The following is a 12352-nucleotide window of genomic DNA, read 5'->3' on the forward strand; positions in this document are numbered from 1 at the left end:
AAACTACTGGAGACCACAGCTCAATTGCACAGAACACCATCATGCTTGCATGTCATTGATCCTTATCAAATTACAAACCAAACACAATCAAACTAGAGACCTTCAGACTACACATACAAAAAACTTTGCAATTTCATTATGTCCTAGATACTGATATTCCCACTATGCAGATAAAATACAAATCTATAAGTGGATTAATTTAGAAACATGAGATAATGTCATCCTTGCTGGAATTAAATAATAAAGTATATCAGTGCTTTGCATGTAACCCATCCAAGTGCACACGCACAGTAGTGAGTAGAGAACAAACACACACACCGTGAACACACACCTGGAGCAGTGGGCAGCTATTTTTCCAGCACCCGGGAAGCAATTGGGGGTTCAGTGCCAGTTCGGTATGGTTCACTTTTGAGGGGTTTTACACTGGGTACAGTACCTGGTACTTTTTTTTAGAACCACCTCAGTTGAGGTTCCAAGTGAACCACACAAGTTACCAAAATGTGACATGTAAACTCTGCTGATCACTGATTGGCCGGAGAGAATCGTCACTATCTGTGTCAATGACCTCATAACAGATGTTTTAAACTGTTCTGAACGTGCACACCTTTTTTAACAACCAAAAATGACTGTTTCCTTGTCTGCTGAGGAAATTCAGATGTTCCTCTCGTTGATAGCAGAGGAGCAGATCCAGCGAGATATTGATGGGGCGGCGCGGAATTAAAAATATTTAGGAGTTGCAGCAATAGAAGCGGTGCAACAATAACGAAATGTGAATAATCCCACCCACTCTAAAGCGATACTGAACTGCAGTGAAAACGCGAACTGAGCCGAGCCGTACCGAGCAGAGTCGTACCACGCAGTGGAAAAGTGCCATAAATGTGCCAAAATTCTTTTGTTTGTTTTTAAAGCTCTTAATGATCAAGCCCCTTCTTATTTAAAATATCTTATTATCCCACATTCATCTAGTAGATCCTTAAGGTCTGCTGATCAATATCTTTTATACATCCCTCGATCACGTTTAAAAACCAAGGGCGACAGAGCTTTTTCAGTTGCTGCTGGAATCAGCTGCCACTGGATATTCGCCTTGCACCTTCTATTATCATTTTTAAAAAGAGGCTGAAAACATATCTTTTCTCCCAGGCGTTTGAATCTAATCTTAGTACTGTGTTTTTTTAGGTTATATTGTCTTCCATGTTGTTTATTCTTATTTCATTTTTATTTATTATTATTGTTTTTTTTGATACTCTGTACTTTGGTCAGCTACACTGTGTTTAAATGTGCTATATAAATGAAATTTACTTACTATAAATGGTTAACTCAAACAACAAGCAAGATTTAAAAATTAGAAAAAAATTCAGATGCTGCATGAGAAGGTAAAGTAATATGTATGCATTGCTCAGTTATCCTGTCTAAGAAGTACGGAGGAAAGACAGCTGATTTGAAACAGGTACGAAAATGTTTTTGAGCTCCCCTTGGAATGTCTTTGAAATATAGGGTCTCTGGCCACTGTAATCTACACAAGATCTTTATATTCCAGTGGACTCAGAACAGATAAAATTGCTCAAAAGGACAAAGCCGTGAAAGAAACACATTACTGCTTATTTCACATGTATTGGTAACAGGTGGGTCAAAAAAACTCCACGGAGCAATAACTATCTTAGCACACAACAATCTAGATCATACCAGCCTAACTGTTAAGTTAGGGGGCTAGACATCTCTTAGCATAATTGAAATTTATGTGTGCCTCCACACTGGGTAAATACGGTCGTGAGATTGCCATTTTAAAGGTTGTAATTATATGTTTTAGACATAACTTTCCAGTCAGTAACCATGTTTAGATTTCATAGCTTCCATATGCCTTGAAGAGAGACGGGTACCACTGACATTCCTGCGCTCCAGTGGCTAAACTGACTGGGCCTTTTCCAAAAATGTTACCGTTTTAGTGAAGATCAGGAATTTCAAAGTTCTTAAAGCTGTTACAATTAGCCCTTTGTAAAGTTCATTCAACAGCCAGAGAGGGGAATTATGGCTGGTTTTAGCAGACTAATCAAAGACAGATGTGAATGGATGGATGTGTGGCTGTGTAAGTCAATGTGTCCAGAGGCATTATACAATTTACATTTGCATGAGCTAAGTCTGATTTAACATTTAAAGCTGCATGTTAGACATGTCATTAAACAAATACTCTATTTTAATAGAGCAATAAATTCAACCACAGGGCATTAAATTATCTAACCAATTAATTGTGTTTATCAGCAAACATATTGATCACTTTTCTCTTATTATCTATAGACTGGACACCATGAGGTTTGTTAAAGTACAGAGTAACAGCAAAGTCCCTTTGAAGGAAAGTTTGTTCACTCTGCAGCCATATTTGCAACACCCCTGGCCAGCTATTTCTTGCATCCAAGAGCAAGTCTAAAAAACTGCTTGCCACACTCACAATTAAACTGCATTTCAAATAAATAAATAAATATATAAAAAATCTGACACAAACAGCTCCTTAAATGTTGCTTCTAATGCTCAAATGGCATTAAAAAAGCACCATCTTTGTGTATCTAAATTCTTTAATAATAGGTGACTAATATGAATCTTTCAATCTTCAATAATCTGCCAATATTAGTGTGGATCTCTAATAATAAAAGTTATTTTACACAATATTTACTCAATTCTCACATATGCAAATGTAGATTAGCAACCTGTTAAAACTAATATCAGCTGATGCCAATAAAGGTTGACCATTTTAATGACCACTATACAACAAAATCAAATCAGAAAATGCCAAAAACACAAGAAAATGTGCCGGCTACTTACTATTATGCTTGAGACTTAATCTTAGGATACTATATTAGAATCTCTGATTAAAGAGAGTAATAGAGCGTTTTCCGAACATAAATGTGATCGAAAACACAAGTGAGCGTGGACAATAACTGGAACGGAGCCATGACAGAGGAAACATCTCAAGATGAAAAGTAAACAACTCGGTTCTACTGCAGTAATCTCTGTAGCTCTAATGATTTGGCCGTGTGCAGCATTGTTAGGGGTGTTTCCTCCTGAGGCAGACGCCAGGATCCATGTTTCCCAGCCACGTTTGAACCAGCACGTCACCGTATGTACTGCCCCCACCACCACTGGAACACAAAGGCCACATTGTCCCCCACAATGCAGGTCAGCCTCTCCTTCCCAGCCTGGGACGGCTCTTGTTCACTGGCCTTCTGACAAATCAGGACAACTGGCCTGTCCTTCTATGTGAGAGGGTCAGATTTAGTCAGGAATTCAGCAGTACATTAATGGCAAATGTTCCTCAATTTCCTGGACAGACTACTTTGACTCCAAGTTGGCATGATTGTTCACTACTACCAAATTCACATTAAATGTACATAAAATGTTATGCACATGAGATTGCAACAAAAAAGCAAATATGTTTTGCATATAATTACACCATTCAAAAGCATGTGGTCAGTAAGATTTGTTTTAAATAAATTACTTTGATTCAGCAAGGACAAATTAAATTGATCAAAAGTATCAGTAAAGACTCCCACATTAAAAAAATATATTTCAAATAAATGCTACATTTACTTAACAGTGTGCAGAACGGTTGTCTGGACTACATTTGCTGTTCATTGATTGTATAAACTCTTTTAAACACCTCTAAAATCCAGTGAAATTAAATTGAAAGTTAAAAGATGAAATGATTCAGTTGTAATGTAACACACTAACATCTCTGCTGATTGCCATCTTAATCTTGGACACAGTTGCCCACTCCAATATCCAACTGCCCCAGATTTATTAAGAGATGAATTAAAGATTATGACAGTGGAAGAAAAAAAAATTATGGTTGACTGTATCAGAGAATTACATCTCCCGATCTTGCCTTTCAGAATCAACCAAATCCTATGCGCTTCACTGAGAAAAGAACCAGTAAGAAAACACAGGAGAGGTTTAAAACAGCTCCAACTGCTCAAGAACAGGAACAGGGATGGAAATTAACTTTTTGGTCCACCGGTCACTCATTCTCTCACTCTCCAACCGGATGATACACTGCACTGATCGTGGGTGTATCTCTCTATTAGTTTTATTGGATCTTAGTGCTGCGTTTGACACAATTGACCACAACATTCTTTTGCATAGACTTGAACACTTTGTTGGCATCAGTGGAAGTGCATTAGCATGGTTTAAATCGTACTTATATGACCACCATCAGTTCGTAGCAGTGAATGAAGATGTATCCTATCGATCACAAGTGCAGTATGGAGTACCTCAAGGCTCAGTACTAGGGCCGCTACTCTTCACGCTTTATATGTTACCCTTGGGAGATATCATCAGGAAACATGGTGTTAGCTTTCACTGTTATGCTGATGATACACAGCTCTATATTTCTTCGCAGCCCGGTGAAACACACCAATTTGAAAAACTAATGGATTGCATAGTCGATATAAAAAACTGGATGACGAGTAATTTCTTACTGCTAAATTCTGAAAAAACAGAGGTGTTAATTATAGGACCTAAAAACTCTGCTTGTAATAACCTAGAACACTGTCTAAGACTTGATGGTTGCTCTGTCAATTCTTCGTCATCAGTTAGGAACCTAGGTGTGCTATTTGATCGCAATCTTTCCTTAGAAAGCCACGTTTCTAGCATTTGTAAAACTGCATTTTTCCATCTCAAAAATATATCTAAATTACGGCTTATGCTCTCAATGTCAAATGCAGAAATGTTAATCCATGCATTTATGACCTCAAGGTTAGATTATTGTAATGCTTTATTGGGTTGTTGTTCTGCACGCTTAGTAAACAAACTACAGCTAGTCCAAAATGCAGCAGCAAGAGTTCTTACTAGAACCAGGAAGTATGACCATATTAGCCCGGTCCTGTCAACACTGCACTGGCTCCCTATCAAGCATCGCATAGATTTTAAAATATTGCTTATTACTTATAAAGCCCTGAATGGTTTAGCACCTCAGTATTTGAATGAGCTCCTTTTACATTATAATCCTCTACGTTCGCTACGTTCTCAAAACTCAGGCAATTTGATAATACCTAGAATATCAAAATCAACTGCAGGCGGCAGATCCTTTTCCTATTTGGCGCCCAAACTCTGGAATAACCTACCTAACATTGTTCGGGAGGCAGACACACTCTTGCAGTTTAAATCTAGATTAAAGACCCATCTCTTTAACCTGGCATACACATAACATACTAATATGCTTTTATTATCCAAATTTGTTAAAGGATTTTTAGGCTGCATTAATTAGGTAAAGCGGAACCGGAAACACTTCCCATAACACCCTATGTACTTGCTACATCATTAGAAGAATGGCATCTACGCTAATATTTGTCTGTTTCTCTCTTGTTCCGAGGTCAACGTGGCCACCAGATCCAGTCTGTGTCTAGATCAGAGGGTCACTGCAGTCACCCGGATCCAGTACGTATCCAGACCAGATGCTGGATCAGCACCTAGAAAGGACCTCTATATCCCTGAAAGACAGTGGAGACCAGGACAACTAGAGCCCCAGATACAGATCCCCTGTAAAGACCTTGTCTCAGAGGAGCACCAGGACAAGACCACAGGAAACAGATGATTCTTCTGCACAATCTGACTTTGCTGCAGCCTGGAATTGAACTACTGGTTTCGTCTGGTCAGAGGAGAACTGGCCCCCCAACTGAGCCTGGTTTCTCCCAAGGTTTTTTTCTCCATTCTGTCACCGATGGAGTTTCGGTTCCTTGCCGCTGTCGCCTCTGGCTTGCTTAGTTGGGGACACTTCATCTACAGTGATATCGTTGACTTGATTGCAAATAAATGCACAGACACTATTTAACTGAACAGAGATGACATAACTGAATCCAATGATGAACTGCCTTTAACTATCATTTTTGCATTATTGACACTGTTTTCCTAATGAATGTTGTTCAGTTGTTTTGACGCAATGTATTTTGTTTAAAGCGCTATATAAATAAAGGTGACATTGACATTGACATTGACACTGAACTTTTTTAATGCACAGAAATATTTTTGCGATATTCTAAACCGTTTTCGTACGCATTAATAATGTTGTTTTTTGTGGTTGAGGGAACACATGGGGAAAAGTCCCCTGTTCAATACTGTATCACTGAAAGAAATCTCGGCTCGCAAACTTTTACGCCATCCACAAACGAACTTGCAGCATTTTTAATACATAGTTTTTATGCGTCTCGTCATGCCAGAGCTGTCAAACATGTGTAGCAATACAATGATGTTTCTACAAACAAAAATTAACAGCGTAACAACTTACTAGCCACAGAGCTAGCTTATGAAAAAGTACTTGAAAATGCATCCCCCCAGACAGCAGTTATTAGACACGCGACCGATATTAATGTTTGTTAGTTTGCTTATTATGCTGTTAAAAACAATAAGATAAACATAAACTGTCCATATAATCTAAAATGTTGCAGAATGCTGGAGGAGAATGAACTTACCGGGGGTTTGACAGAGATGTGACAGTGTGCGTAAATTTGTGCGCAAAAACAAATTCAACTCTTCACGTGATCTTTTATATTATGATCGTGTGCTACAAAACGAACTGTAAATAACCAACAAATATATGTAACACTCCACCGGCGGCACTAACTTCAGCTGCAAACACTGGGAACAACACCGCAGTTTCGAGCCCGGTTTACACCGCCTTTCTCCACGGAGCTGCTTCGGATGATATTACACTTCATTGCGTGTTGTACACACACCAGGGATGAAAATTAACTTTTTTGTCCACCGGCCGGGTGAAACCGTATGCTATTTTTATTTGCCCGCCACGGTGGCCGGTAGGTGAAGCGAGTTTACCTGCCACAACACAAAATCACCCCCATTTGGCTGGTGGCGGGTGCTAATTTCCATCCCTGAACAGGAACGATGGGTTTTACGTTGTATTATCTTCTGCTGTGATGGACAGATACTCGGTATCCACAACCAATGACATAATAAACAACAAAGCATTGTTTCCAAAACCCTGACTCACTAATTCATGCACACTTTCAACACAACTAAAAATGTATAAATTACTTCTGGAGTAACCTTGTAGTTTAGTAGTAGCTGAAGAAGACGTGTCAGATGGAGCAGTTAATGATATGCATTATCTTTCGCATCTCACTTCAAGATGCACATATCCACAGCTCAGACAAGAAAAACTCAAGCCCACTGCAGTGAAATCCGAATGAATGCAGCCCCTTTTACTTTCCGTTCTCTGCGCTTATCTGAGAGCACCAGATGTGGAAGAGTAAATTAATCAATCTCTCAGAGTGGAAAAACAAACTGAAATATAATAGGATATCATTGGAAACATTGACCATTCAATTTTTTGCTGCTCTTCATCACATGATACTATGAAACAAAGTACAGGCAATAACATTAACTGCTAGTGAGTTCAGAGAGTGACAGGGAAGTCGTGGCCTAATGGTTAGAGAGTCGGACTCCCAATCGAAAGGTTGTGAGTTCGAGTCCCGGGCCGGCAGGAATTGTGGGTGGGGGGAGTGCATGTACAGTTCTCTCTCCACCTTCAATACCACGACTTAGGTGCCCTTGAGCAAGGCATCGAACCCCCAACTGCTCCCCGGGCGCCGCAGCATAAATGGCTGCCCACTGCTCCGGGTGTGTGCTCACAGTGTGTGTGTGTGTTCACTGCTCTGTGTGTGTGCATTTCGGATGGGTTAAATGCAGAGCACAAATTCTGAGTATGGGTCACCATACTTGGCTGAATGTCACGTCACTTTCAAATTCTGCTTTAAGGTTTAGGAAATCTTGCCAAAAAACTGCCAAAAAGAGAATTTGTCTGCTTACTTAAACAAAGTGGTGGTCTCATCTTCATCTAACACTGAACAAAGTTTGAGAAAACACAACACACCCTCTTTATTTTCACAGCAAAATCCTCAGTGGAAATGCAGAATTCAGAAATGTTATTTGTGTAAACAGATGGAGCCACTGAGAGAATTCATCAGAAGGAATATTTGTTATGGTCTTACCTTGAAGCATGCATCTGTAGGCCGACTCAGAAATGGCGTAGATATGAGGTGGAATTTCATGCCTCTTCTTGCCCCTGTACATCTCAATTATGTTCTCGGAGTATATAGGGAGGTTTTTGTATGGGTTTATGACCACACAGAAGAGTCCTGAGTATGTCTGCACAGAGACAAGAAACAAACAAAAGGAGGAAAGAAATGTTACACTTAATTGGTGCTTAACTCATAAGGGTTTTAAACAAACAGGACAAAATAGCATTAATACAGAATATATACATACATGTAATAACATTATGTAAACAAAACTGTTTAATTACATTGAGAACATAAGTACAAATCATAATTGAAGCCTGCAACTTGAGATGAATCCCAACATTTTGCAAATACAAGAACCAGCAGAATGATTACATACGTATATATTGTAACCCTTTGTCTTATTTCTTGTAAAGTCCCACTTCTTTCTCAAGTTTACTGGTTTAACATAAGCAGTAAAGCTAGTGTTAGTATAATCATTTAGGGGTTTCTGAGACACAGAATACTCCAGAGTAACTTGTGAAATATCCTACAATTAGCCTATGGTTTTTCCATTCATACAGTTTCTGTTAATCTTTTTCATTCTGAGCATGATCTACATTTTGGAAAAGCATCCATGAAAGTTTTGAGCATCTGAAGACATTGCACAGACTGAGATGTTTCTTAAAGGTGCTTTCACACCTGCCTCATTTAGTTCGGTTGAATCGTACCAGAGTTCGTTTCCCCCTTTGGTGCGGTTCGTTTGAGCACGTGTGAAAGCAGCAATCGCACTCGGGTGCGCACCAAAGGCGGACCAAACAAGCGTACCAAGACCTGCTTGAAGAGGTGGTCTCGGTACGCTTTCAAACGAACTCTGGAGTGGTTCGTTTGTAGTGAGAACGTGATCCGACCTCGAACAGACCCAACTGCAAAAAGTATTGATCATTTTTGGACTAAACCAGCTGCCGTAGTAACTGCCGTACCACTGTGCATTATGGGATGAGGAAGTGTTTGTTGACTGTTTGCACTTTAGCATGGCAGCTCGTGGACAAACCTGGAGTAGTGAGGAGGTGTGGAGCCTCATAGAAATTTGGTCTGATGACCATGAGCACGTCAGAGTTAAGAAGAATTAATGCACGCCTCTGCTTGAAGTTACGAGCGATTCCCGCTCGCCGTTTGCAGTGCATTAGAACGTTGTTTTCAAGCCGCATCCGTGCTTCATTATAGAAATGTATTGTTTGCATATTGTGGTGTATACAAACAATGTACTAGATTATGGCCAGGGACAAAACCAGCCCGCGCAGTCATCTCTCCATAGTTGTGTTGTCTCTGTGTTGTTTGCTGGCTTTTCCTCTTTATGTTGGAATTTTCCCGCACGTAAATTCTGACCAATCGAAAAGCAGTTTAGGAAATACGTCATGGCCAATGAGTGATGTTATCATGAGGCTGCATTTTGGTTTGTTTCAACTGGTTCGGACCAAAGCAATCAGTGTGGTGTGAAAAGGAACCAAAAAAGCTGAAAAATGCTACAATGTTTAATTGTTTGCCCTTGGTTCGGACCAAATGAACCGAACTAGGGAAAAGCACCCCAAGTAACAGTCCCACATTTGACTACCGTACACCACTCCATCTCTAGCTGACACATGGTTGATCACACAGTACATTACACTTCATCAACTGCATCATCAGCTGCTATTACCTTTAAAAAAATGACAATGAGCTGACAAACAGACATTGACTAGGGCTGTCGCGATAACCGCAATATTGTAATACCGCACTATTGACAAGCAAACCGCAGAGGAAAGATAGCAACCGCAGAAACCGCAGTGTTAAGTTTTTTTGTTTTTTTTTAATGAGGCTGTGGCCTTCTTGTTTTTTTTTCAGTTTGTCACTGTGCATTCAATGTTAAATAAATTAATGATACAATATGGTTTTCTCGCGAGCCTTTGTAGCTTTATGGTGCTTCGTTTTTTTGAGGCGCTCGATCTCGTCCCAAAACCTAATGTCACGTCGCCAGTTTGGGAACATTTTGGCTTTCAACCCAATGAAAAGGGCGAGCCAGCGAATATAGATGAGCCGATATGCAAAATGTGCTGCAAAAACGTTCCTGTGACCCGGCAATACATCTAATTTGAGGTCATCGGGACATTCTAAAACGCTTAACGTGAAAAACGCTTAACGTGGTTTAATGTACTAATACAGTGATATTAACAGACCAAACTCACTAAACATCATATCAATAAAGTATACTATCTATAAAAAATCAGATGATCCCTGAGTATGAATTCAACGCGTTTAATAACACGTTAAGCCTTTTCCTCTCATAGAAAACCATCATAAGGCTTAAAGTGTTATTAAACGACTTCCATTCATAATCAGGGATCATCTGTTTTTTTTTTTTTTTGTACATCGTATACTATACTTTATTAGTATAATGTTTAGTGAGTTTGGTTTTTTAAAATCACTGTCTTAGTACATTAAGCGTTTTCTTATAACGTTTTTTTATGGGAGGAAAAGGCTTAACGTGCTATTAAACGAGTTGCATTCATATTCAGGGCTCATCTGATTTTTTTTTATAGATAGTATACTTTATTAGTATGATTTTTAGTGAGTTTGGTCTGTTAATATCACTGTCTTATTACATTAAGCCATGTTAAGTGTTTTAGAGTGTCATCCAGCGCAGCTGCCCCCTCAAGCATCAGGTCGCGGAGCAACATCAAAAAGAACAGCTGAGACCGGCCGACAGTTAGGAGTAGCTGAAACCTTTGCGAAATCTGTAAAATACAGCCGTGAAAGTAACAGGCATACCTGCTGAAGTCACGAACAACCTCCGCGTCAGTGCCCATACCCAAGAGAGCGTGAGCAGATAACGAGCTCACATGCTATCTGCATGAGGAGTGCATCGACTCCAACGCGAATCCACTGTCCTGGTGGGCCACTGCCGCGATAATCAGTCTAGATTTCCACTGCTGTCCAGAGTCGCGCACAAATACGTGTAATAGAAGACGTAGAACTCTTTGTGTGTTAGAACTCTTTGATTTCTTCAAAAAATGTTATTGGAAAACGCATGTTCTTGTTGCTGTTTGGAATTTAACAATAAACAAAAATGTTTTAAAACGTGTCTCTCTGTCAGGATAAATTAGGTATGTTAAAAAAAAAAAAAAAAAACCTGCGGTAATACCGCATATCGCGCTATTGAGCCACCCATAATAACCACAGGGGAAATTTCTTAACCGCGATATCAAGCTTATCAAGTTTTAGAAGATTTATCAAATGGAATTTGTATGTTTTTACATGTGATAATGATCACTACAACAGTAAAAATCCACTAATTAAGAGTGTCATACTGTAAAACACTAAATCTGAAAATAAAGATAATGTTTAATGAGTGTCTAAAAATCAAGCTTTCATTTTAGGAAAATTCAGGGTCAATTTTGAATGAACGACCATACATTTTTCTATTAATTATGTTTAGACGGGTGCCAGTTTAAGACAACAGAACACAGCTATATGATGCCAGTCACATCATATACATAACATTTACTAAAATAGTTATAAATAAATAATCTGAAACTAATTCACTTTGAAAATAACAGAATAAGTGTTTATGCAAGCTATGCACACAAGATCTATCTAACTGAAATTTGTGGCAAAAAACATTTTCAAAGACTAGTTTAATATGTGTATTTACTGAATGAAGACTGTATGTGAATGAAGAATTCTAAATTTGCCTTTTAATTATTAGATTTTCAAAAAAAAAAAAGTTTTCTGTTACAGATTATTAAAAAAATGCTACATTTCACTCAGTAATATTGGCCATTGTGATATATTGGTGGGCTGCTAAAAATAGTGTAACAAATAATATTTGTTTATTATGAATTTAAGACCTTTTTTCAAGAAGGGAAAGTGAAAACTTGCCAAGACAAAGAGTTTAATACTGATATCTGCTTAAAGTGTACAGAATGAAACAGAATGAAGGTATTTCTCTTGCTTTTACCGCCAGTGCAGCTGTCCTGCAGTGAGCCTGCTCTTCATTACAGAAGACATTTACAAAATATTAACCCTGTCCTTCAAGTGGTTTCATATATGAGGCTGTAACTGAGAGCAACCTGTGTTTGTCTGAATGCTGAGCCACTGCTGCGTGATCCAGACACATGGTGAGGGGGCACGTCTGAGAAGTGGTTATCCCTGTCTGCCTGCTGAAGGGTCCTTCTATTGGTGGATGTTGTGTTTAAGAGTGGGAATGTATAAATATGGGTGTGGAGGAGTATCGGGGTTGCATTGAGGACAGATCTGTCTGTCTACATCCCACTCCCAACTCCCCACCAGACAAAGCCATCCTGCCAAACTAG

General features: G+C 39.1%; 1 protein-coding gene across 5 annotated transcripts in view; it reads right to left on the reverse strand.

The window, feature by feature from the left end:
• The window catches only part of LOC132152150 (myosin-10-like), a 72408-nt gene that overhangs the window by 54167 nt on the left and 5889 nt on the right, over positions 1-12352 (reverse strand). For all 5 annotated transcript variants that reach the window (XM_059560888.1, XM_059560885.1, XM_059560883.1 and 2 more), the window contains exon 3: positions 7992-8148. In XM_059560888.1, coding sequence (XP_059416871.1) covers positions 7992-8148 — 157 coding nt within the window. The remainder of the gene's footprint in view (positions 1-7991; positions 8149-12352) is intronic.

The sequence above is a fragment of the Carassius carassius genome, chromosome 10 (assembly GCF_963082965.1).
Source record: "Carassius carassius chromosome 10, fCarCar2.1, whole genome shotgun sequence".
NCBI classification, from domain to species: Eukaryota; Metazoa; Chordata; class Actinopteri; order Cypriniformes; family Cyprinidae; genus Carassius; species Carassius carassius.